This window comes from Dicentrarchus labrax, unplaced genomic scaffold (genome assembly GCF_905237075.1).
Source record: "Dicentrarchus labrax unplaced genomic scaffold, dlabrax2021, whole genome shotgun sequence".
Lineage (NCBI taxonomy): Eukaryota > Metazoa > Chordata > Actinopteri > Moronidae > Dicentrarchus > Dicentrarchus labrax.
Window position 1 is genome coordinate 12,117,705 of NW_026136709.1, and position 23,539 is coordinate 12,141,243.

A 23,539-nucleotide genomic window follows, 5' to 3' on the forward strand; every position below is an offset into this window, starting at 1 on the left:
ACCACCATGCACATGTGTGTCCTCGTGTGTGTGCATTACACAGGCAAAATAGGGACCAACTCATTAAAACATTGCTCCACAGTTTTGCTCGTGGTCAAAAACTCCACAGGGCACCTTTAATTTAATATTGTCAATCAGATAAAAATCATTTCACCATGGCAAATGGCTGAATTGCAGACCATCATAATTAACTTGTTCACACTTTATTTGCAATTAAGAAATTGTGATTATACACACAATAGAATGAAAAAGATTCCCAGAGCTCAGAAATAGCATCTTGTGCATTCAAATTCAAATTAAGGTGGTTTATCTTTTTTACATTTGCATTAGCATTCTCCACACAGTAACACACACACACACCTCACATTGTTCCTCCTGTGGCTCTTCACAGGCTCTGTATCTGTGTAAGAAAATCTTACAGACCAAATATCTTACATCTTTCAGCTTGTAATTCTCATCCAGTGGCTAAAAGATAACTTCAGATTTTTTTTTTCATTCAAGTTGCGTACTTGACGCTGTCAGATGTATGATTAAGATGATGATCAATAAAGCTGAATCAAAGCTGTCGAGTAGATTACGTCAACAACGCCAAGGTTTTCCAATGACCTCTAAAACCACTTAGACTCTTCTACACTGCCTTCAGGTCTGTATATCCTCATGTCACAGTGAGAGTATACATGATCTTTATCACATCATGTTTTATTGGAAACTAAAGTGTAGCACTATCACATGCTCTTGTCAAAACCAGACAGCAGCTTAATATTATCTTCAAATATATTATGAAGTCTTGAACCTGTTTGGTACAAGAATTCACAAAGAATACAGAATAACATATGTGAACAATGTGCGCTAACTTGCCTGTAGTGCCTCAAGTTTCAAGCTGAGGTAAACTCAACCCATCTTTTAGGTCAAGCAGTTTACTGTACTGAATTATACAAACAACAAAAGTATTGTTCCACAGAGTCCACCAAGACATATAGATATCCTTTCACTTCATAAGCGTATGCTACAGAGAGTAAATGGACAATTTTATATTAGTGTTTGTTTATGAGTTTGCATCATAAGCTGTTGCATCATATTAGTATGTGTCTGAGTAACTGCGTGTATTGTACAGTACATATGGTGTGCATACGCTGTATAGATAAAGATACATACATTTACTGTAATAGTATTAGTCTATGTAAGTCTAGATTAGCCTCAGCTCCCCTTGCCCCCTCAGGGGAGATCAGCAGTAGCTTGAAGTTTAAGATTTCCTCTCTGAGCTTGCTGAAAACACACTGAACACCTTGAGCACAACGCTGGACCTCCGCTGGAGAAATCCCAGGGAAAACTATTTGAAGTTAAAAACATTTATAACCTCCTCCACCTAGACTCCGAAACACACATTTTATCATTACTGACACAAACTCTGCAAATATCTGCCCTGTCAGTGCAGATTCTGATGCAGTTCCTTTGACAGGCTCTCCGCCTTCTGTGTGTGTTATACTGCAGGTGTATGTGTGTTTGTGAATCAGTGCATGCTTGTTTATGAGGCAAGTAATAGGATGTACAGCAGGAAAAAAGAAGTGCAGCTGCGGTTGCCAGTTTGAGAACAGCTAATTGGTAAGTACAACTGAAGTGTTTTTTTCTCCACTGGCTTTTGTGAGCATTTGAATAACAAGATTCATAAATTCAAATTAGGCTTATTTTCTTCTTTCTGTCATTGGAAAGTCAAATTTGTTAGCAGTCACTATTTGAAGTGGGAGGTGTTGATTTCCTGGATGGCGCCTTTTTTTAATGCGAGTTAATCAGATGGAGTGACACTTTACTTGTGGCCTCAATAGCGTATAATTTGTAAGGAGAATTTGATTTTATACATTTTAAGGAATACACTCAACTACAATTTGAGTTTGAAGGGGTTAAACTTTCCTCCAACCTCATTTATCAGCAGTGATGGTTCTCCCCCCCCAATACTACAGCTTTAAGGAAGGATAAGGCCTACTTGGCAGTGGGATTCTTGCCCGCCACCAGCACAATAAGAAGGCAACAGGAAGCTAGCCAAGCACTAGCTCTCAGCGCTAGCTCTAGGGGTCTAAGCAGCAGGGAAGCTGTACCACAACATAGCTTTTGCTACATGTGTGCCAGATTCGAGCATGAATAAATAAACACAGCAAGATCTGTCCAATTTTCCCTCAGCCCCAGGGCTTTAAACCAGAATACTTTTGACACCTGCTATGATCATTCATTATCCTTTCCTCACATGCATTATTTCACAGGTGCCAAGATAAAAATAGTTCTATCTATTTTTGATGGGTGCCAACGAATAAGTGAAATAAAGCCCACTTGTACTTGACACAGTGCATAGTGCCAGATGAGGAGATTACTGCTGGTTAAGCTGCTCCAACTGTGGGTCCCACAACCAAATTGCTCAACAAGTCACAGTTCACTTGTTAGAAAACAAGGGAGCCTTTGGGAACAAGACAGATGCCTAAAACATTATTTACTGCTCCGTCAATAGTTGAGGTGTTTTCATATTTCTATCGATGCAGAATGGTTTGGGAGTAACAGTTTTTTCTTACGTGCATTGTGTACACTCACTTTCTGTGACTTCTGAGACAACGCATTCATTGGAATTCATTATGAAGCTCAATTTCCTCCGCTGCTTATTTCTCCAACTGCAATCTTGTATAGAAAAAAACAAAAAACAAAACCTGGAGTTTTTCACTCATCTACTCCTGCAGCCCAAGCAGCTCCTGTGATAGAATCATGCCTGTTTGCTGCCTATTTAATAACCCTGAAGAAATCTGCACTTTCCTTTGATTAGTCAAAAATCATGGGTCTGTTTAGTTGAACATAACACAAAAATCAAGTCAAATACACAATAGTGCGCCATTAGCATCTTGCCGAACCAGGTTAAAGCAACATCTGAACCTGTATGTGCTTGTCAAAACCATGCCAAGCAATCAAATTACGACCTGTAGTAACAGTATACAACCTGTATAGTGGAATCATGGTGGCCTGGACAGAGAATGACGTCACACTCCTCTGCCTGTGTCGCTATCGCCGCCTATCTGTGGTTTGTTAACATACCACCATGACTAAAGCAGAGCTGGTGATGAGCTGGAAAAGTGGACAGACTAACAAAGACTAATTTGCTTACTTTTATTTAGTCTCTGTCCACATTGACTTAAGTTATGATGTTCCAATAAATTACAAGGAAAAATTACTGTTTTTGTCTCTGGATGGTTAAGCTAAAGGTCTATCCTTTCTTTAATGTTCTCAGACACTTAGAATACCAATCCGAGCCTGTCAGTGACAAAATCAAGCACTTGTAGTGGACTTTCCGATAGCTTACGCTGCAGCCACCACAGCCCTTTTCATGAATATTTTTTGCATCTAACTCTGTGAATTAAGGGTTTATTTTGACTGTGACTGTGAATTAAGGGTTTATTTTGACTGTGACTTTGACGACTAACAAAGACGGTTTTACTTTGTGTCTGTCCCATTATTTTGGCCTGAGATAATGGTGCTATAACATCCTGTAGCAAGTGAATTTTGCATATATAATATTTAAGGAAACATGCCAAACACTCTAGTTCAGGCATCTTGAAAGTGTAGATTTTCTGCTCTTCTGTTTTACATCATTGTCTATATTATTTTACAAAGAACAACAAGATAAACTAAGTTTGCCAATGAAGCAGTAAAAGGGAAGACAAACGGTGCAGCAGCTTTGTAAACCATCTAGTGACACAGACGGTATCAAACAGGGGTAGTTACCAGGAGTGGTATGTCAGCCAGATGCCCAGCATGGTGCAAAGAGACGAAAGCAGGGTACAACCTGTCCACTGCAAAATGGCAGGAATAACAGGCTGACACACAAAGACTGACACGGGTGAGAAAAATTGGTCTTGGCTGTCGAGAAAAGTGAGAGAAGGAGAGAGAGAGAGAGAGAGAGAGAGAGAGAGAGAGAGAGAGAGATGGAGACACTGAGGGGTTTTGGAGTAGAAAGAGAATAAGGAAACAGCAGATGGTGGAGAAATGGCAGAGGCTGGAGAGAAGGAGGGAATTGAAAGGATACATACAATTAAACACTATCAAGAAATGGGAAAATGCAAGTGATGGGGAATGGGAAAAACAGAGCATGACGGGAGCAGCAAGAGATGGGAAAACAGACAAATGTGAAGGACTGCAAGCTGTCTATATTCAAGAGAAAGAGGCAGGTGATTAGTTGTGATGTGATGACTTGAGGTGAGCGTCTGTGTGTGTGTGTGTGTGTGTGTGTGTGTGTGTGTGTGTGTGTGTGTGTGTGTGTGTGGCTGCTGATGAAGGATAGCTATCTAGCAAGGAAAGGGAGAGAGGCAAAAGGGGAGAGAGAAAGGCCACCAGCCAAGTGGTCTAGTACCATCCGGGGAGAAACAGCATCTGTCTCAGCAAAATAGAGAGGAGCAATCAATAACTATACAGTTAAGGTGTGTGCGTGCACGCTTGTGTGCATGTGTATGTGTGTTACTGGTGCAGTGGGCTTCACAGTTTGCTTACGCTGCATCTACACTGCTGCATTTTGATAGAAACATATGGAATGAGAATGATACATGAATGTGTGCAATGAGCATGTTTGTAATTGTTAATGATATTCATTTGTTTAAAAAAACCCAAACAGATCATGATACGTTGGTTTAAATACATTTTGAAGGAGATTTTGATTTTGAGAACCACTGATCTAGCACTACCATCAGGTCAAATCTTCTATTTGTCAAGTCTATTTGTACAGCACTCATTTTTGTCTAAATATAATGGTCACAAATTATTGACATTCTCAAAACCAAGATGGCGAACGTGGTAAACATTATACCTGCCTAACATCAGCATATTAGCATTGTCATGGTGAGCATGATAGCATGCTAATGTGCCCAAAGCACACTGTGCTGAAATACATCCTCATAGAGCCGTTAGCCTGGCTGTAGACTCTACGTCTTCTTGTGCTCACAGGTACATTAATTGTATTCATTTTTTATTATGAGGCATCATTGACATGTCCATTCTTTGAACTTATAGACTTGTAAGCACTTTTAGAAAATCATTTTAATTGATTAGGACATATTTTATTGCTTCTCGTCAAGACTCCCCCTTCCGCCTTCAAACTGAAGCACATGGTCAATATGGTCCCTTTATCTCATCTCTAACCTCTCCTTTCACAATATTACAGCCATAAATGCACCCGAGAAGGGGGGCTGTAATCTCACTGAGCATCATAATACCAAAATCCATTTCTATTTGGTGCCCAATCCTAACTAGAAAGCTCCATTTAAGAGTGGCAAAATATGGCTGCTGAGAAGATGTCACTAGGCAATTCAAAGTGAACCGTGATCAGCTTTATGCTAATATCTGTTTCTATGACCTGTACAGAATGCTAAGTGCAATTCACGTAATGGATTTCCATCCTTTACATGGGTTTATTGTGCATAGCGTCAGTGTTTTTTTATTATGAAAATAGAGTTTATTTATCACTGCCAGGAAAGTATGCAAACATCACTCTACATCCAAATGGACACAGTCTCACACGCTCTCATACACCCAGATTCATGATGGATTAAAGTGTGCCCACAGCTACCAAAAAGATGAATATACATATACTGTATATACACTGCATTTTATTTCTGTGTGTAACCTTTGAAGTCTAATAAAAATGGGGAGAAACGCTCTGATCTCCCAGAGAGAATAACCCTGTTGGTCAGATTCACTGCAATCAAAAGGACCGTCTGTTTCTCAATGCGTGTCAGGGGGAATTAAGACCCCTGAATGAGAAATCAAATCACACAGCATTTCCTTTCATCTTCTCTTGAATCGATAGCATGTCATAAAGTATGTTGGAGCAGACCTCGCAGCATTCTGGCATAATCTACCGACAAGGATGACTGCTTCTCCATTCTTTCACACAGTTTCATATAGTAAGAAGCTTCTTGCGACACCTATGAGCTAACTCCCCTAAATGTCAGGTTTTATCACAGTCACACTGACACGCTGCGATTAACCCTTCATCACAGTATTTGTCCTTACAATACAAACATTTCCGTCAACCAGTTTAGTCAATTTAGGCTTTCTCCTGCCTGGGTGTTTGATGGATGTCCAGAGTAGTTGGCAGTGGAGTGGAGACTAGGCTTTGATGTTCAGGCCCAGACTGTTAGAGTATTCAGGTTGACTTTGATAAACCCCATTAGAGTGTCGCTATCTCTCCCTCTCTCGCTCTCTCTTTCTCGCACACACTTACAGGCTATGAGCCTCAGAGGAATGGGTGTGAGGGCAAAAATACAAGGTTGCTCCGACACTGCATAAATTCTGAGTAGGTAAGTGAAGAAGTGGATGACGGGGAAGATAAATAAACAGCATCTGCTTACAGAAAGGGGACGGCAAATTGATTGAGATGACTGAGAATGAGTGAAAAAATCAGATAGTGGCACAGGGTTGTGTTACAAAAGATTAACATATGCAATTTCAGGCTTTAGTCACCATAAAAGATTGAGAGATGTATATCGCCTCGTCACTGGAGACAGCTAGTTTTTTTTGAATGTCCGGGCAGAGCTGCAGTAGGTGAACATGAGCTTAATCATAAAAGAATGAATGATTTGTCAAGAAGTCTGGCGGAGGTCACTACTCTATATGCACGCCATCGCAACGCCCCATTCAACACTCGCCACTATCTAAATTGAAAAGAGTATTTATACCAACTTGGGGATCAGAAGTTAATGGAGGCAGCCATGCATCAATTAAGTTACATAAAAATGTCCGTTGGAAAAGGGTGAGATAACTACATCCTTTTAAAAGATTTTTAATTTTCTCAAATTGGCTTTTTGTGTCTGATAGAGGGTGTGTGTGTGTGTGGGTGTGTGTGTGGGTGTGTGTGTGGGTGTGTGTGTGGGTGGGTGGGTGGGTGGGGGTTGGGGACAGTTTTAATCAGACATCAGAAGGGGTATTAACACGAAAAAATGTGCTAAAAGAGTAGGATCAAATATAGATCTCACTCCAATGTAATGAAACGCTGCTCTTTGGTGTGCGTGCTAATCATGCCGGCCAAGTTGCAGCACAGATTGCTCAGAGTGAAAAAAAAGGTCCAATGACAGAGGTGGGAAAATGATGGTAACTCGATGTCCCTCTGTTATAAAACATGTAATAAAACCTTTGGCACAAGAGTCAGACTCATTGGTCAACATGCCCTGCCCTCATGTAAACCTTTTATCTAATGCCTGTCATATAATCCCATCTGTTAGTTTATAGGAGAAAATGCTATCATTTCTGTTGCTTCACACATCTGAACCCCAGGCAAACTGTTGCCTCTAGCTGATGAAATCCTTCTCCCATTTAATGAAATAAAAACCAAATCCCAATCAGGATTGCACTAAGAACACCCAAAAGAGTTTTTTTTAGGCGTGGTGACAAAACACAAGCTGTGCCAAACCAATTAACACTGCACTCACTGATAAAAAGCAATGCAATTTTACCACAGTTTTACATGGTTGGGACATGCTGAACTACAATACATAAAGCAGGAGAAAAACAAAACTACACTTTTACCATGATTTGGCCACAAACTCATACTCTGCTAAGACATGCTGAAGTAAACTGACCCTGCACACTGACACCAATGTCTTTCACAACATGTTTGTACTTTAATGCATCAAAATCAGCATCAGTGTTTTAGTATCACACTTTGCAAGCTGCTTTGAACGGAGGCCTCTTCAATTTTAAAACTCCAACAACTCAACAACTGCCACAATTGCGGTAGATCATATCATAACAACATCATTGCAACAGCCCTTGCTGCTGAAGAGGGCAACAATGAGTGGAAAGTTGTGGATTTAACCTTCAAATAAAGCTTTATAAGAGTCATCACCACAGAGGGCCGGAAAACAGTTCTTGGCAGCCATATCTCAGGCTTGGCTACACATTCCAACAAACACAACTGGCTGTGTTCACATGTTGGAAAGCTAGTGAGGGATCATGTACTTGGCACAGCACTAGCGACTCCTACTGGTTAGTGGAGGTGCCTCCATGTAGGAGGGGGGTGTTTTTATGCTGGAACCTTGCAATGACATCCAAGATTTAAAAGTCGCCTACTGAAAGAAGCTGGATGTCAGTTAAAGGCTTCCCCATGCAATTTGCTGAGCTACAATTCCTTAAACAACATTGTGAACAGATGAAAGAAAGCGGCTTGCAATGCGTGTCACGCAATTGCAGTCATTGCAGTAGTGCACAAGGAACTAGTATTGACTTCTTGTTCCTACAGTGGCTCCATGCAAACAAGAGAAAGCCGAGGTTTTGGAAAAAATGGGAAACATGAAATGCCTTGCAGTTCAACACTAAAATGCCAGATTTTTAAAAAAAATCATCTTTATTTCAGCCAGAAGGGAAAAACCACTGATGTTTGACAAGTAGTGTGTCAAGAGATCCACCGCTAGGAGCTAAAACCTCACTCCAGAACTAGTGCCACCAGCAAATGAATATTTAAGCCACACCAAAGCTCTTCTCTCCACACACTCAATTTAAGTATTTTCACTGAGCTTTTTCTACCACAATCTTAGTTTCCACAAAGCCTCGCCTCTTCAGAGGCAGAGCACGATAAAATCAATGACTCAGACTTTCCTCCTGATCACAGTCAATCTCTAGAAGCTACAAACCCACAATGAGTTTTTTTTAAGGGGGGTTTAAACCTAATCTCGCCACCATCTCCCACATTTCTTTATTTCTCTGTCTGATGTATGACCCTGTGATTCTGTTCCAGGCCCTCTTACCTCTGTACGTGCTGTGGTGAAATAAATGCTGTGGCAGTGGGGATTAGCTAACAGATGTGTGATTACAAACACAATAGACGGTGCTCCATGTGTACGCCTTTTTGAGTTGGGTTTAGATGTAATTGATAGTACAGTATTTTGCTCAATATCCAACACCACAGTCAAGCAAGTCACAGGTCTCTCATAAGTGAAGTTCATTTCGCACAAGACAAATTATTTCCTCTGTTATTAATCGGCAGTGCGGCCAGCGCCCACACACATATTTTCCCCTCCTATAACAAAGAGGCAGAGAGTTAGAGAGAGAGACTGTAAAATATCAACTAAATCAGAAGGTAAAGTTGGCAGACTTTTGAAATACCAGGAAATAAAGTGTTGCCCAGAGGGCGACAAAATTCTGAGCCGAGCTCCACAGATTCAACCTAATCTTTTCTAATTTAAGGAAAAGAAAATGATGTCCTTGTGGCACACAGCTATCTAGGGAAGGGATGGTGATTTCAATCTCACTTGAATTCTACATCTTACCAGAAAAGCCCCAAAAGGATTATGCCTGAATATTTAAGATTGCAGTACATGGCGTAGGTGGTTATGAATAAGTATTTTGAGGGGAAATGGACGAAATGTGTGCAACGCTGTACTGTATACACATGAAGATAAATCTCACATTCTTTTACTCACTCACTCTTCCTTACAAACATGCCTGTTCTTACAGTCAGCACACAAACCTCACCTCAACAAACAAACTAGAGAACAAAATGAAAAGGATTTTTTGATCTGAGCGTTCAGATGTAGCTGCTCAGTGGAGGTCCAGTGTGTATGTCTGTGTTTGTGCGCAGGGATTAGGAGTAGCATACAGATTTGAGTAGTTTCCCCAGCTAAAATCCAGCTTGACTCAAGCCTTGGATGAGAAACGTCCTCTCCAGCACATAAGGACACAAGAATAAGAGCAATCTTGTATTTTTGCATGTGCATGCCTGCTGGTGGACTGCCTTATTTACCCCAGTGAACTGTTACTTCTCTTGTTCACACAGACAGGCTCAGCATGTGTGATCATTGCGGGATGTTGTATCTGCAGTGTGCAGATTTAGCAGAAAACAGACTTTATCAGTATTGTCAGCAAAGAATGCATCTGTCCTGTGTAATATTTCTATTTTATGAATGTTGTTTTACTGTAAACCTCACTATCTAGGATCATAACCGAATAAAAATTATATAAATGTGCTGAATGGATGAATAATCTACTTTTTGACAAACTGAAGGATTTCCCCAAACAAATGTATTCCCCTGCAGCAGATCAGATATTTCATTATAGAGAATGACTAAACAATCATTGTGCACGCATGAAAGAAGATAAAGTCAGCAAGTCTCAATTTCAATCCTCGAGATATAAAGCCAAACAAGTGTCAGAGAAAAACTGCTATCTACTGTAGTAATACGTTTTCCATGCACGGCAATTTAAACATACAGAGAGAAAACTGCAGGGCAGTTTAAGCCATTTCAAGGCTGTTTAGAAGGGAGTGCAGAAATCACAGCGTGTGTCTGTGTATCATGAGGAGTCGTTTGTATGCATGTTAGGCACAGAGGCTTATTAGAGGCCACAAGGTAAAAGCCAATTGGCATCCTTTTATAGACGGTGGCGAGAAAAGCCGGTGTCAGCTCAATGAATATTCAGATAGAAGCAGAGCCTTGAGGGGACATGGAGCAGCCCCAATCTTTTATCAGTCTTCCTCACAGCATGGCCATAACCTATTCACAGCAATCCAAATCTTTCTCTGTATCGCTGAGTTCTTCTTTCCTTTCTTCTTTCTTTGTATCGCTCATATATACAATACATGTGGTAGTGTAGCTATGGCATTCTTCTTGCTCTCTCTCTCTCTGCCTCAGTTTCTCCCTTGGCTGTACATTTTCCTGCGTAGGGGAATAATGAGAGCCAGCAGCGATGGGTGGCCACGTGCGATGCATTGTATAGGAGTGCTGTGATTAATCGAGCTTGCCAAATGGAAAATGAAATGCCAGCAAGGCCATGCTGTTCGGCAGGCTGTTAGTGTTTGTTTGAGAGAGAAACAGAGATGAACACACATGATCGACTTCCTGACTTTTCCAGGTCCTTGCTCTCGGCAATCTGCCAGAAAGACTTCAATCGTCCAATGGAAGAGGATGGTCTTAATTGACTTGCTGGACTCCACTGGTGTACAGTCACTGGTCTGAGTAGGAAATAAAAATGTTCTTTCGTACCCCCTTGCACCTCAATAATCACAGATGGATGAGCAATTTGAGCTTTGACAAGGGTGAAAGAAGATGAAATGTGCGAGAAAAGCTGATGGAAACCAACACCTCCCTAAGAACGTGTTCATGTTTGTTATGTTGTCATCCTGACAGTTCTTTCAGCTTTCGTGACTCAGGGTTTCAGAGCCAAGCAAATGCTTGACACCTTCAGCAAAATGGCTGAAAGTGAACTAAAACAACTGCATAGAACATCGTGCAGTCTGTTACACGCCTCCGGGAAACCAAATGTCACACACACACGTCAAACAGTAAACATTCAAATTCAACCTGGTCTTTCCTGTAGGAACTGTTTAGCGTCCCGCAAACTCACATAATGGATCCTCTGGGTGCAATAGCAATCCTTCACAAAGATGGGAGGGAAAGCAGTTGGAGGCAGGAGAACCAAGCAGGTCTTTTTATGGAGAATTTAGCCTTGTCCTGCCCATTATGGTTATAAATGAGCTGCAAAATCAGCCATCAGTTCAACTACCTCTCCAATCCCCGCACAGATGCAGACCAATATAGACAATGCCGTTCGGCTTTGTATACAAATTGCATTCCATTATTATTACATTGAATATTTCTTCCATGGCCAAACCCTAGAATAAATAAAATATGATGGACTGAGAGGAGCCAGGGAGTCAGTTGTAAACCATAAACCACTTGTCATGGCTTTTCTATAAGCCTATCAAATGGTAATGATATGCATTAACCCTCCAACATAGTGCCAACAGTATATACAGCAGGGACAGCTGCTATATGACCCAAGCTGCTCTTTCAATTCATAAAATGCACCATCAACTCATTTTATTGTCATTTCCTATAAGAGAGTATTATATATTTCTATAAACGTCTGCTTGAATCCACAACTGTTTTATCATTCGGAAATGTTGAGGATTACTCAAATTCCACATTTCATAATCCCATCATGGTCTTGCCCTCCTTCACTGTTGACATCATTCCCCTAGCGGCAAAACAAAAGCTTGCCATTACCTATTAGATTACCCTGATGCCAAATGTGATTTAGGCCCTTTAGACATTTGCTCTTAAATGATAAGCTGGGAATGCGGAGTCCAATCTACTGCCAAAAAGGATGTAATAAAATGGGAGGGAGATAATGAAAACAGAACATTCATCATTAATACTCCTTTTGAGGCAGTTGTTTGCGTTTTTATCCTTGTATGGTAATACAGGAACTCCCTAAGGAAGTATGCCGACTGATGAGAAGATGAAAACAAAATCAAAACTCGTCAAGCATGCAAAGCAATCTGCTCTGTGATGTCCTTCGAAATCAGAGGTACAAATCAGGAGCAATGAGCAAACAAAACTCATTCACCTTACAAAAATGAAAAGACCTTTTCAATCAACTCTTAAGAGAATAATTCTCCAAGACATTTTCAATGGGTTTGAAGCCTTAATGTGTGCAGAGATAAAACACACAGCTCAATCTCATTGCTGCCTAATACAGCATAATGGAGAGAGTCAGGCTCTCAGCATGACAGCCAAGGATCCACCATGGTGATAGGCTAATGAAACAAAGAGCCCTAGGCGAGCTGTTATACCTACAGAGGAAGGGAAAGAGAGAAAAAAAACACACTTACAACAACCCAGCTAATTTTCAATGCAGTTTGGAGAGCAAGACCAGATCCATCATGTGTACAATGTGGCAAACACTGCGTGAATACACAATAGGTCGCTCTATTGTGAATGTAGCACATGGGTTTGAATAGGAAAGCAGCCAAGATTCTGTTGCAGATTGGAAAGATGCATGGTGTAGATACACACACACATACACAAGTACACATGTTCCAGCATACTGTATGTACACGTGGGTATTGATACATATGGTGTGTGAGTACAGTGCATACACAAATACACACACAACCCCTTCACTCCAATTCCCACACCAGTCCACATATAAACCCCCACACCCAGCATGGTTTACATTACTGCAGACTTGCAGCTACAACAGAGTGGTGCCCTGACCCCCACAGCATCTGTAGCTGAACAGCAGGCCTGGCTAACAAACTGCCACAGAGGATGGAAGCAGGAGGCAGGCTGAGCCACTGATTGATCTGCAGGGTAATTGGCTGGGAGCGGCTGAAACAGCCAAAGGACATAAATATCAGCCATCCTGTTGGATAGTGAGTTAAGTTCCACGGGGCGATAAACTGACTGGTTGTCCCCTGAGTGAAGGCTCGTTGTCTGATAAGCTGGTGAACATTTTGTGCCGGGACTTCTCTGCTGAGCAGGAAGGAGCAAGGTGTGAAGTCAGAGGAGGGGTAGAAGAGGAGTCAAGTGTAAAAATGGAGCAGAAAGAGGAAGAGAATAAAGTTTACCAGAAAGTGTCAAAAGTATCATAGCTAAATTTATCCACGCGTCTTTGTCTTAAAGCTACTGCCCTCTGGTTCCCGCCTCAGACAACCAGCAGCCAAAACCAACAGATATAAATTCTCTTTCATACCCTCTGCTATCAGAGCGCATCTCCAACCATTTCTGGTCTGCCACTGATGTGTACCTGACTTTGTACGTTTTTTATTTGTATTTTTTATGGTTATGTATGGGTGGCTGTTGCCCTTTAGCCCTGCCTCTTCTTGTGTTGCTGTCATTGTAGTAATTGTTGTTGTGTTATCTTTTATTGCTATTGCGGCAAAATTAAATGCCCCTGAAATCTTGAAATCTTGAAATCTTGTAAGTGGGACTGCCCATTGTTCCAACAGCCCATTATTCCCCAAAATACCAACCCGGTATCATATCAAAGTGTGTAATACACATGCCTAGGCGAGGCAAAACGTCACACTGACACGGTACAACTGCAAGGAGAGTGTGTATTTTCGAAGCGATGGGCCTTTAGAGCAATGGCCGATCGTTTTTGGGATAACTGTCAGACAAATGTGACATTTTTCAGACTATTGGGGTTTTGGAATAATTGGTCATCAGAACAATGGCATGGCACCATGTGTGTGTGGTTTTAGAAACTTGTACTGACAACTTGGAGGTCTAGTTGGTAAACTACTATAGCTGGCTGGCTAACTGCTAACATCCCAGCCAGCCAGGAACATGCTAGAGCTAATCAGTCACAGATATATACACATAGATAGCACGTTGGCTGCTGCCGTAACATATTGGTATGGAGGCAGGGGGTCTATCCACATTTAAAATCATCATAACTAGCTGAATGATCTTCTCACTGTTTGTGTTTCTTGCCCCATCCAACAGATCGAAATGACGGCCGATATAAGAACTAGGTTGTAATAAACTGGAATTATCCTTTAATGTGGACATCGGGGTTGCATAGTTGAATTTCCTGGAGCACCACAGAAAAAATGGAAAACATGTATGCCTTGGATACCTCCCTTCACATGGTGCATAACGCATAAAGAACATGAGCCAGGCATGTCAGGCAGAGAGGCAAGGAGAGAAGAAAAGAGGCAATGTTAGCTGAAAAAAACGGGAGACAGAGAGATGAGTGAGGAGAGCGAGGGTGCGACCGACCTCTTCCACAGCTGCAAGAGGTGTGCCTGCAATGCTAACTCACTCCATCCATCCCGTTTTTTGTGGGAGGCAACAGAGGCACTGTGGAGGAAAGGGTGTCTTCAGCTAAGCTCGAATGCAGCAACTGTCATTCTTCCTCACTACAAACGAACACAGGAGAATCTTTATGAAACGAGATTGACGTGGACAGCAAGAACTCAAAGACTCAAAGCTATAGATGAAGGAGTCCACGGGAAAACCAAAAGAGAGAGCCAGTTCTCCAAACACAGGCCACTATCTAGACCCTTTATCAGCTTTGTTCAACTGAAATGAGTCATCTGAAAAATAAACACAGACAGGGACTTGGTTATTTTCTCTTTGCCAAAGCCCTTAAGCTGATAGCATTACTTTGGGGATATTACATTACACATGAGGAGCATACCTACGCTGTGAGTAATATACACCTATATATTTTCCCAGTAGAGAACTGAACATAACAATCAGAGAAACAGTAGGCAGCCCTGAACAATCAGGGCGAAACTCCTAGAGAATGGGACTTGCACTGTTGGGAGCACTAATGACAATAAGCATTAGAGCAAAACATTGGAAGGAAGATCTTTTTTTGTGATTTATGAGGAGTGACTGTATGCAAGCAGCTCTTCACTGAGATCTTGGGAGAACACCAGAAAATGCACCACAGGAGATTTCTCTTTCCATTTCTACTCATGCATTCCAGCTATATTTCCTCTGTGTTCCTTTGTGAATCTGAACCTCAACCGGTGTTTGGCCATGGAAAAAGAAATTTTACTCTCAGTGCCTTAGGTGCTGTACCAGGGCGGGAAAAAGTTGCAACAATGTTTTTATTAGATTTAGGTGGAGAGGTATCACAAGTGAAAAATCCAGACTACATCTCACAAGCTCAGTTCCCACTACAAGACATCTATTTAAACTATTTTACGAGTCATTATTCTGTTTATCATCTAAAATGATTAACTGGTTTTGAAAATCATGTCTATGTTTTCCCTTTTTTGGGAGGGCTTTTATTTCCTTTATTGGACAGGTGGAGATAGACAGGAAACGGGGAAGATGGAAAGGGGATGACATGCAGCAAAGGGGCGTAGGTCGGATGCAAACCCAAACGCCAGCTCTATCAGGTGAGCTATTCAGGCGCCCATGTGTTTTCTCTTTTTAAAAATAAGACCATTGACAGCCCAGCAACTGGCACGGTTGTAGATCAGAAGAGTCAGTAGTAGAATAAATGTAGGTTACCTGTTGTACATCCTCATTGATATGAGAAATACCTGTCAAGATTTTCAAGATTACAGTGACTATTCTTTACCATCTTTATCTTTGAGTAAAGTAAATGTCATGTTGTGCAATAAGGTAAAATACCAAGAATTCTGCCTTATGCTAGCATTCATTTACCCAGGTCTTGACTGGTAATGAAACATCTGGATTTTCAGAAAAAAAAGCCCCTATAGACAGACCGTCCGTCGGCCGATTAATCAAGCATTTTGAGATAATTGGTATTGGCCTATACACGAAATCACATTCTGATATCTACAGAATAAACCAATGTTTTTTTCATTATCATTCATTCATTAATGTAAAACATGTTACTGGCTAATATATCCATGTATATTATATTGTTATATGATAGTTATGATAGATGTTTTGATATCGGCATTACATATAGGCAACTGGTCGCCCTGCCCTCTAAATATTGACATTGGTATCGGCCATTTAAAAACCCATATGGGTCGACCGCATATGTTCGTCACTTCTGTCTCATCATATTACATAGGTTGGAGTTCAATTCTGTACTAAACTACAGTAAATGATAACCATCATAAATTATAACAGGCCTCCCGCCAGTCTGGTGAATGTCAGTGTCTTTGGAAACTTCATTCTGAGAGTTCAGTGGATGCAATTGAACAAAAAGCGACTCAAACATTTAAATGTCGGGTGTTGCCACTGGCAAATGACTTTGGAGGCAGATGTGAAACTGGGAAGTCACTGAACTTTCTGTCCAGCTCTAAGAATGAAGAGTCGATCAGTACGGTTCAATTTTCAATTTTCCAGTTAAAGCCCATCTAGGTTCAATCTCATGGCCCTGCCTCCTTTATGATAGACCCATATATCCTATTCCAGCTATAATCTTAAATGCCATTTGACTCATTTCATTGCAAAAAAGATTCTCAGTCCAGTTAGAGCTTGGGTGGGCTATAAGGCACTTAGATCAATCAGTGTCATCTTGATTTTAGATTCATTAGTCATGGCCTCAATTCTTAATAGTAGAAAACATACAGTTTCAGTGTTACTGAAGGAGGCTGAATGGCATGCTAACCAGTTTCCATTTCACTGTTTCATGACACGAGAGAAAAATAGAGAGCGTTTTTCACTGTGATGAATATAAGTTTGCTTTTGGCGCATATTTGCATAATTTCCACATTTTAATTATAAATGCTAGAGTAAAGGTTCAAGAAATGTTATCAAGCATTTTTCCCAGTCCACACTTGACAACCAGTAATATGTTAACCAAATACGTAAAAAAAATACTTAAATATTATAACTACACAAGTCCTTTTTGTTATATTTCATCTTTAAATGTACATAGACCCACAAAAGAGATTTACATAACATCTAAGAAGTAGCATAAAACCTAATGGGCCACATGAGTATACTGTATATGTATATTTCTTTACATCTCCGCAGTGTTTTCAATAAAGGAACCGTATATCCATAGGAAATGTACAAATACTGCCATATAGCAGCATCTGCCTCACCACCAGGTCTTGGCTCTGCAAACAGCCAGAGTGCAGGGAGCAAGAGGGAGAGAACTTGCAGCTTTTATTTGCTCTGGCTTTGGCTTAAGGTGCTGAAACACCACTTAATCTACCAGTCCACAGGGTTCTAAGGTCACGGCGCCCTAGGACGATCCTGAAAAGCAGAATGCTGCTCAAATCCCACAACAGCCTTGCGCGCGCACACACACACACACACACACACACACACACACACACACAATGGTTTCTCAACTCAGTAATTTTCCCTCCTGCCCATGCTGTATTCAGCTACTCTACTTGCAATTGTATGTGCCTATACTAACAGGCTGCTTGTCAAAAAATTTAACACATTGGCTTTGTTGCCGACTTCCAGACATGATGTGATTCTAGGGGAGGCAACTTCACATGTGCATTTTTCTTCCATTTGTATAACCACACTACTGAAATTAGCACATAGACACTGGCTCACAATTTCAAAACTAAATATTTGCTTCACCATGAATACATTTAGGCAGAATAATGAGAAAGACAGAAAGAAAGAACAACAAAAATAGAAATAATCCCAGGAATTATTTTGCAAATTCAAACACAGCCTTGCCTGACACTTGCCCTAACCCTGAGGCTTCCAGCTGTTTCCTAAACCACTCTTCTTGTGTGTGGTTTACTACTTACCCTTGTGTCTCAGGCTTCCCTCACTTAATTGACTCAACTGAATTTTAAATGTGAACTGCAATTTGCCATTTTTGAGAGACTCGCTAATGTTGCATCAGTAAGCACTTAAAGGACTTTTTTTTTAAGTTCGACATTTTTTAAAGTTCAACATTTTTGAAACAGGCTCATTCATTTTCTTGCCAAGAGGTAGATGATAAGACTGACACCACTTTCATGTTTGTACAGTAAATATGAAGTTACTGACTAGAACACTAGACTAGAAACCAAAAAAATCAAGCTCTGTATGAGGCCCCATTTACACCGGGATATTTTAAAGTGCTCTCATTAGCTTGATTCTGTCCATACTGTGATCAGATCTCAATATGCACATTAGCCAGGCGGGACTTGTGGCATGTCCCAGTGTCAACTGAAGCAATGCAATGGATGAGTTTCTTTTTTTGCAAGGGAAAACTTGCTATTACAGCTACTGCTATTACAGGCTTGATTTAGCTTGCAGGAATTGGCAGATTTAGGTGACGTTTTAAATTGCTTTCAACTCTTCTTAAGGATGTGGTTTCCACCCAATCTCCAGATGACTGGACTGGTTTATCTAATCACGTTCCAGTCCCAATGTGTGCATTTATACCTAGCATTAACATATGTCTACAAGGTGTTTATGGGGTGCAAAGCTCATTACTTGGCAATCTTGTTTGCAATAGTAAATCTGAAGGGAAGTGTGTTCACTCTTTGTTTTTTTTTGTACAAATTAAAGAAAGGAGATGTAAAATGTTAATTAGTGAGTTTTAGAGTTGCTAGTAGATGGACCATTTGACAGAGCCAGGTTTGCTGTTACCCCTGTTTCCAGTCTGCATGTTAAGCTAAGCTAACTGCTAGCACTGGCTTCATATTTTATGTGCATTGGTATCTCACTGCAAGCAAGAAATCAAAAAAGCGTATTTCCCAAACTATTAAACTGTTTTTTCAAGTATACTGGAATATACAACAGAGTGAGTATTGGGATATAATGGGATGCATGAGCTGTGACTATGATTCATCTGGGAGCCCACATGTGTTTGGTGGGCAGAGGTGTTTCCTGAATACAGTGTAAGGTACACTCATTGAGTCAGGTAACTAAAGTGAGTCAGACATGCAGCCTGCCGGACGGACTCCACGGCTTGGTAAGCTTTCGTGTACTCATTCTTACACAGGTGCTAGACAGTGTCATCATTGAAAGTGTGTCTTTGTAGCTGAGTTAATTCAATAGGAAATAGTTGTGTGAATGGTCCCCTTACAGCTTTCAAACCCTTGCAAAAACAAGCTACAATGTATTCTGCAGAGGTAAAAAGGACTGCTGTAAAAGTTCTGTGACGCAAGTATGATGCATCTGGGTGTAATTTGTTTGACAAATAAATTGCGCATCACATCACTGTGGCAGCCAAGTTCATTTAGTCACTGTTATGAGTCAATCTCTAGTGTCTACACCAGCATCTCTTACTTCCTCTAATGCCACATATAAATTGAATGCATAGCATCTGCAGACTTTAAGTGCTCCACTGAAGTACCTCAACATATAATATGACACCGGATATTGTGAGACTCCAGTCACTGCTCCTTCATTCACTGCCGGCTGTACTAACCGCATTAGTCATCAAGAGCATGAGGCTCTGAAAGGACACTGGCAGAATGTGAAGGAGAGGCATAAGAGTTTTTATCTCTCAGCTCCTAAAATGACTGAGCAATGAGAGTAAGAGGAGCTGATTCATGTCACCTTTGTTGCCTCATTTTTTCTCTCCCATTCATCAGATGAGGTCTGTGTGAATTAGCATGGTTAGCAGAGCAGCTGCAGATGTGAGACACTATTCACACTGCCAGATTTCAGAGTATCAAGTCGAGTGAATTCAGGACTTTTATCTTCTTTAATTATGTAAATCATATGCCACAGATATTTCCTATCAAGTCGAGAGGCAGAGCTTTTTTCTTTCCTCTCAGCAAATTTTCAATGAGACTCCCAAGAGAAGCAGGCAGAGGAAACAATACTTGAATTGCGCATTACAGAAAATGTGGGCTGGATTCTCTAACTATCAAGGCTGCAAATAACAAATGATCTAATTCTTTAAAGTATTTCTTCGAAGTTACAATAGTGATATTTCTTGTATTTATATACTGCACTTCCATTTCTATTCATGTCCATCCACACAATTTTGCAGACTATCCCTCACTGAACAAGCATGTAGATGTCAACATGAAAATACAGTTACATGTTAAAAGCTTACATAATTATAGAAATCAAGATTGTGGGAAATACGCTTGTTTGTTTTCTTGTTAGATGAAGCTATACCACCTGCAGCGAGTTAGCTTAGCTGGTTAGCTGTACGAAAACCAAAGTTATGTACTGACTACACAAACAAGATATAGTGCTACTTAGTGAGCTTTAAGGTTATTATAGAGGTGCACAAAGTCAGTGAAAGACATCTAACACACAAAAAAGGATCATCATATTTCCCAAAATGTCTAACTATTCCTTTAATGGCAGCATGGTTAATATGTGTTAGAATGCCAGCCATCCAATTATTGTAGTAAATGTTTAGCTACTAAACTATAGCCTTGCACATTTGTCCTATCACAAGGGAAGTTCTAAATTGTAAAACTTGAAATTGAAGTTGACAGAGCAACTACAACTGCAGGATAAGAGATTCATGCCTCAGCAGACAGCAATCTCTATAACACAGAAAAAATCCATGCCTGACACTCTCTTGAAATGTATGTCAATTCATGTTTTACTTTCTTTGCACTTATTTTCCAACTCCTTTCTGAATTGCATGAGGAATTTGACTGTATAACTCTCACAGCTACAGATGTTTTGTCTTAGTGTAGTTTTATAATTAACTTCTTACAAATCTGAGAAAAGTAGCAGTACTTCTGATTAACAATCCATGGTGTGAAGTCCTTCACTTTATCCCTTGGTAGATTTCATTGCTACTGACTGCACTTCTTCTCCGTAATTTCCAGTGATCAGCTTCACGATCATGATGTCAACACGCGCACAAAGACTTGAGAGATAAATCTATAGTCCCTCTTCACCTCAGTAGCTTTATTTTCAATAGCCTGTAGCTAGTAGCATGTTTTTCGGATGAAAGGTCGATGTACTGCGTAAGTGTTCCTCGTATAAACAATGACACACAAATCTCCAGTGGTAAAATATCCCTGAAGGTGCAGTGAATGTGGAGACGAATTGGCATACCGTTCCTGTTTCCTGGCACTGTGCCTTTCAAGCATCAAACACACTGAAAAAGTTGACAGTGTTATTAAACCCAGTCAAGTGTAGGTGAACGAGTATTAAATCATGGTTATGCACTGATTCCTTGTCATGAATCCTCACGTTGCTTCAGTAATGGGAGCTCAACCAAAGATGAGACAAATTAAGAAAGCGGAGGTTTTACACACATCCATAATTACCACGATTCTGTTCGACATTACTGATCAGTTTGCCACGTGTTCTCGACCTCTTCCAGCCCTGTAAACTGAGGTGTGGTGCTGCTGAACTGAATTCAAATCTGACAGTGCTCCACATCACTCCAGATATCGAGAGAAAAGACACAACAGCCAGGCCAATCACAAGAGTGTCCCAGCCAATGACAGTATATTGCCAATGGAAATACTGAGTGTGTGCAGACAGACAATCAATAAAACTGCAGAAGGGTCCCACAAGGACGAGTTCCCTGGATGATGTTTATTATTCATTCGGAGCCTTGCTGTTAGAGCTATAAAGCACAGATGTGCTTACAAAAAAAGAAAGGAATTGACAACAGTAGTAAGGTAGAAACAGCTACAAAAAAATTTACCTGCAGTGAAGTTGTAACTTGCTGAAAATCCCACCGCTTCCAGTTCACCATCTGTAACAAATTTTATCCACAGATATCGGCCGCTACTCCTGATATCGGGCGGGCTGTGCTGACCGCAGTACCGTCCGAGAATTGGGGAGAAGCCAAACGGTCCATCCCGAACCTCGATGTTGTCAAATTTACATTCCCAAGAGGACTCGATTGAATAATTCTCCTCAAAGTGTAGATCAATACACTGCCTTGGGGGGGCTGGAAGACACAAGGAAAATAATTACCACCGAGCACAAAGCAGGGGGTGAAATATTAGTCATGCTTTCATTGATGAGCGTTCAACCTGTTTCATTATCGGCCGGCCCACATGTTCAATACACACCTCCAATCCTGGCTGTTACTCAATTCACTTGTAACACCCCGGAGCTGTGATAGCCTTTAGCTTCTACATTCACTTTGGTAGTTTTTTAACCTCATTATCCGCACCAATCGATCAAGTATCGCCTCCTAATCTGAAAAATATCAGCCCTGAAGTAGCCTCTCACTGTCTAATAAACAAATACATGTCATTATCCTCTTAGAAGTTACTGTGTCCCCCAGGATAACCCCGGGAAGGCTTTAACTTTAGAGAATAAATAGCTGGAGCACCTTTTTCACTGTTGCTGTGCTTAAAGAGAACATTTACCTTCAAGGATGTAAACACACTCTATGTCTGGAGGGTATTTGTTTGGGTAATTGGGAGACGTGAAGAGCCCTCCTTCTGGTTCCTTCACCCACGTTCCACATTGACCTGCAGGCTTCACTCCAGAATTGTTTTTCACTAAAAATATATACATGCCAAAAGGAAAAGAAAAGTGAGAACTTAAAGCTTTGAAGGAGAGGATATTTAGGCAGTAAAGACGTGTGGCTGTGGTGATGGAGATTACCTGCTGTATCCTTCCTTGTTGCCCCAGACAACCCAAGTATGAGAAGACTTGCAACAACTGTACGAGGAGAAAGACGATTACATTTTTGATGGAAGACTGTGACATGCACATATTGTTTTTTCTGTTATTTTCTTTGTTTTGTGCACAGCTTGATTTCTGCTGAGGGAGGTTTGAGTCAGCAAGGAACAAGAATTTAAAGGTTTCTGGATCTCATGTACTGTTCACCAGCGTTATGCTAATGCTAAACCTGCACTGACTGTAACCTTAAAGAATGCTAAAACAGCAATACCTGAAATAATCATAATAGCAAGCTATCCTTAGTATATTATTATGGTGATGAATATATTCTGTAATGTCAAGAAATAGAAGTCTTTACAATGCTGATAAACCTATAGGCCGGTACTGTGACATTGTGCAAACATACAATAATTATAGCCTTTTTCAGCCATAAGCCTTAACCAAACTCTATTTAAAAAATATGAGTTTTTAAAAATAACATAAACATGTTCCATAGCATGACAAAAACATATATATATATATAAATTGACTACCAAAACATCTACATCATAAGTTGCCATACATCACAGTTTCTTAAGATTTTCTTCTTAAAATAAAAATTATGCAAAAAAAAAAGAAGAAGAAAAACACCTAGAAGAACTTGCAGTGTGACCTTCAACTGTGAGTTTACAGGTTGTAGGATGCAGTATTTCTGTCTATCACCTCGTGCTATTCGTTTCATCCCAAGAAACACCCATTCTGTTTGTATTGACTTTTATCTGTTGCTCTTATCTCTTGTCTTAAAGACACTTATTTAGGATATAAGCAAGCAATAATAGCTCTGA

At 40.5% G+C, this 23,539-nt stretch overlaps 1 protein-coding gene across 4 annotated transcripts in view; it reads right to left on the reverse strand.

Moving 5' to 3' along the window:
- The window catches only part of neto1l (neuropilin (NRP) and tolloid (TLL)-like 1, like), a 66,477-nt gene that overhangs the window by 41,792 nt on the left and 1,146 nt on the right, over positions 1 to 23,539 (reverse strand). For all 4 annotated transcript variants that reach the window (XM_051410338.1, XM_051410339.1, XM_051410340.1 and 1 more), the window contains exons 2-4: positions 22,698 to 22,754; positions 22,457 to 22,591; positions 21,781 to 22,029 (exon numbers count right to left, since the gene is read on the reverse strand). In XM_051410338.1, coding sequence (XP_051266298.1) covers positions 21,781 to 22,029; positions 22,457 to 22,591; positions 22,698 to 22,754 — 441 coding nt within the window. The remainder of the gene's footprint in view (positions 1 to 21,780; positions 22,030 to 22,456; positions 22,592 to 22,697; positions 22,755 to 23,539) is intronic.